Source organism: Haliaeetus leucocephalus, unplaced genomic scaffold, assembly GCF_000737465.1.
Source record: "Haliaeetus leucocephalus isolate CR32 unplaced genomic scaffold, Haliaeetus_leucocephalus-4.0 Scaffold933, whole genome shotgun sequence".
NCBI lineage: Eukaryota > Metazoa > Chordata > Aves > Accipitriformes > Accipitridae > Haliaeetus > Haliaeetus leucocephalus.
In genome coordinates, this window is record NW_010973369.1 from 2,891,187 (window position 1) to 2,894,744 (window position 3,558).

Sequence of the window (3,558 nt, forward strand, 5' to 3'; positions counted from 1 at the left end):
GTCCTACCTCTTGCAAACAGCTTAATCCCACTGTGGGTGACAACCCAGCGCTACCCCTCCGTTACCATCAAGGATGTGCGGTAGCCCCACGCCTCACCCCCCAGTGCGAGCGGGCGCGGGGAGGATGAACCTCCCTCTGCCCCTGCCCAGCTCCTCCGACCCCCCCACGAACGAGGCCAGCCTCATCGGCTATGTTTTCTCTTTATTTGATATATTTATGTACCACATTATATGTTAAAGATAGATTTTTTTTTCTGATATACATTTTTCATCTTATTTATCACAATGACACCACACGTACATTGGAAACAGCTCCACGGATCTGGTAGATTGCACAGAATGAATTGTGTCGTAGTTTTGTTCCTGTATCCTGAACGACGTCAAATCCAACAATTATTTTTTTTTAACTTTTCATAATTTAGAAATAACAATCGTTAAAACAAAACAAAACAAAAAGTCACCGAGAAGCGGACTCCAGGTCTGCGATTCCAACCAGAGGCAAAACATTGTAATCGATGGGAAGCGCCGTTCCTCGGTGTGAATTCAGATGGAAGAATTAAGCTGTCCTGACATCTATGTGACTACGGTGTAAACATTGCAGGTAACTGGCATCGCTGGTCATCAGCCGCTGCTTGGACTTGTTGGGCTGGTCGTACAATCTAGGTCTGATCTACATCCATCTCACACTGTAAAATGAAGGTCCCTGCTCCCAGCACCCACGGCTGGTTCGCTTCTGTCTGTGAGCGCAGTAACCCAATCCCATCGGATCGGCACCTGTGTTTCAGCTCCTGAAACACTGAATTGCATATCTGTAAGGAGTATTGAAAACTGCGACTGTTTCCCAACAGGTCATTCGTGGGGGGCCAAGCTTCAGGCAACGAGTGAGGAGATAGGGGTGGGGCACCGGATAATTTCCTTCAAAAAATTCTAAATAACAAAAAAATATATTTAACTCTTAGCTTGTTTAAAAAGACGGCAGGGCAAACACTTTAATCTGTTCTTATTTCCTTTAATTTGCAGATTCTATGACATAGAATTTGTTGGATGCACGTAACGAAAATAATGACTCTTTCCATTAAAGGGATGCAGAATTATTTGGCTATGCGGATGTTTGATGCGATTCTCTTACTGCAGCTGACTCTGGCCCCTCCTTAGTCTTCAGCGTTGGTTCTGAAGGCCTCTATGAGGCCTTCTAAAGAGTGGATGAACCCAGAGACGCTGCAGATACCACCTATAACGAAAATGGCAACATCAAAGAAGACATGGTGCCACAAGAGCTTCCTCCACAAGAGTTTGAGGTGGAAAAGACTGGGGAGCAGGAAACAAAGCCCTGCGCCTGTGAGGCTCCCAGTAAGACCCATCAAGAGGGCAAAATGCGGGACATAGATAGCCATGAGCAGGGTGAAAACTACCAGGGCACATCTGAGGGTGAGTCCCCAGGATTTGAGCCGCCCGTCACCCCCGTAGCAGTTGGGGAAGAATGCCCTGTTTCCATCTTGGAAAAGGGATCGCTCCAGGACTTCCACAGCTGCAAAGAACGGCAAGGGGTAGGAGAGCAAGGCTTTGGCCACCAAGAAAATGTTGACTACTGCCCTAATGGTGGACGGCAAGTTGTCTGTAATGACTTCCTTGGTCTCGTCAGCCCAGGTCAGATAGGCGACCAAGGCAAAGAGTCCCTTAAGGATGCAAGCTGCTATGTGAGTCCAGTTCATCATGCAATGAAACTCCTTGGGGTTCTGCATGTTCCCCTCCAAGGAAGGCAGAAAGATCTGAGAGGTGTAGCTGAAGACAATGATGCCGATGGAGATGGGAAACTTCTTTACATCGATGTAAAACTTGACTTTGTCCCAGGCCCAGTCACGTGCCCTGGAGAGGCAGTAGGCGATCACCAAGATGTTGATCACAAAGTGGGCTAATGTGCAGAGCAAGCTGAACTTGGAGACTGCCTTGAGGTTCTTCAAGAACGCGCAAGGCAGGAGCACTGCCGTGGCAATGATGGACCATGACTTCTGGGAGACGGGCAGGTTGGGGAAGCTGTTGTACATCAGGTTCCCACTGACCACCACATAGAGGATGCAGGTCATGACCAGTTCAATGATCTGAGCCACGTTCACAATTCTGCCTCCGAGGGTGGGGAAGCGAGGCGCGCAGCACGCGTTTGCTATGTCCACATAGGAGTCTCTCACCCTGACTATCTCCCCATCGTCATTCTCTTCATAAAGACAGGCAATAAGGATTTTCCCAGTGTAGCAGCAAACCACTGCAGCGAAAATTATTAAAAAGAGTCCTAGGTATCCACCATGAAGGATGGCATAGGGCAGGCCCAGAACAAACATCCCCTGGAAAGAGACAAAATGGAAACCGTGTTGCTTGTCTCACCAGGCAGGCACCTGTACCCAGGCACACGCAGTCACACAGTCGCAGTCACATGCACGCTCGCTGTCTCGCTTGCACACCATCACACCCACGCAATCGGTCGCACAGTCACGCCATGCAATCACGGCCACACACGATAACGCACCCCTCCTTTCTCTCTGACGTTCCACCCCCCCCCAATCACACCCGCGCGATCACAACCCGCACACTCACGCACACCCGCATAATCTCACCCCGGAGCACCCAGAACAAGCGAGCACGGTTTTGCCGCCCGGGTTTTGCCCCGACCTCTACCCTCTCTGTCCCCAGCCCCTTGCAGTGCACCAAGACCCCCAGAGCCGAGAAGCCGGCCCGGGCCCACCCCGGCGCAGCCCCCACCATCAGCCCTGGCCCCCCGGGTTCCCCCCTCGCCCCCGGCCCATGTGCCGGGGCGGCCCGACGGGGACCCCCGCCAGCCCGGCCCCGCGGGGAGGCGCAGCGGGACGTGGCTTGGGGCCCGGCGCCCCTCCCGGGCTCTGCGCCGTATTCGGGGGGCGGGGGGCAAAGCAGCAGCGATCCGGGTTTGCGCTTTTTTCCTTTCCTTTTTTAATCTTTTTCCTCCCCCCCCCCATGTTTCCTCTGTCTTTCCTCTGTTTTTTCTTTCCTTTTTTTCCCCGCAGCGGGCTTGCGATCAAGCCCGGGGCTGCCGGCCGGGCGCGGAGCGGGGAGCGGGAGCGGGGCCGGGGAGCGCTCCCCGGTGCCCGGCGGTGTGCCGGCGCGGTGGCGGTCGTACCTGGATGGCGTTGGTGACGTTCCAGCCCGCCTCCCAGGCCGTGATCTTGGGCTTGCCCTGCCCGGAGAGCTCCGAGCAGACGCCCGCCTCCTTGGAGGCGGAGGGCGGCAGGGGCCCGGTGCCGTCCCGCTGGTAGTGGATGTCGCCTTCCAGGGGGGGCTCGCCCCCCTCCTCGCCGCCGTCGGACTTGAGGATGTCCATCTGCAGCCCTTGCCGGTGCTCCATGTCCAGGTCGTCGCAGTGGGCGAAGCCTACCGCCTCCTCGTCGGTGGCCGCCTGGAAGCCCATCCTCGCGAACATGCCGCTCACCTTCGCCTGGGACTTGTTGGACACCGAGGTGGCCACGTTGGAAAGCTTGCTGCGGAGGAGGGTGGCCATGGTGGCCGGCTGGCCGGCTCCGCCGCCCGGGG

General features: G+C 55.2%; 1 protein-coding gene across 1 annotated transcript; it reads right to left on the minus strand.

Annotated features, from left to right (window-relative positions):
- Positions 1 to 184: 184 nt before the first annotated feature.
- Positions 185 to 3,551, minus strand: SLC32A1 (solute carrier family 32 (GABA vesicular transporter), member 1). The gene is made up of 2 exons (XM_010584073.1): positions 3,149 to 3,551; positions 185 to 2,339 (listed from the first exon to the last, which is right to left on the minus strand). Exons 1-2 carry the CDS (start codon positions 3,524 to 3,526, stop codon positions 1,152 to 1,154), a joined length of 1,566 nt encoding a protein of 521 aa, XP_010582375.1. The 5' UTR covers positions 3,527 to 3,551; the 3' UTR covers positions 185 to 1,151.
- Positions 3,552 to 3,558: the final 7 nt, after the last annotated feature.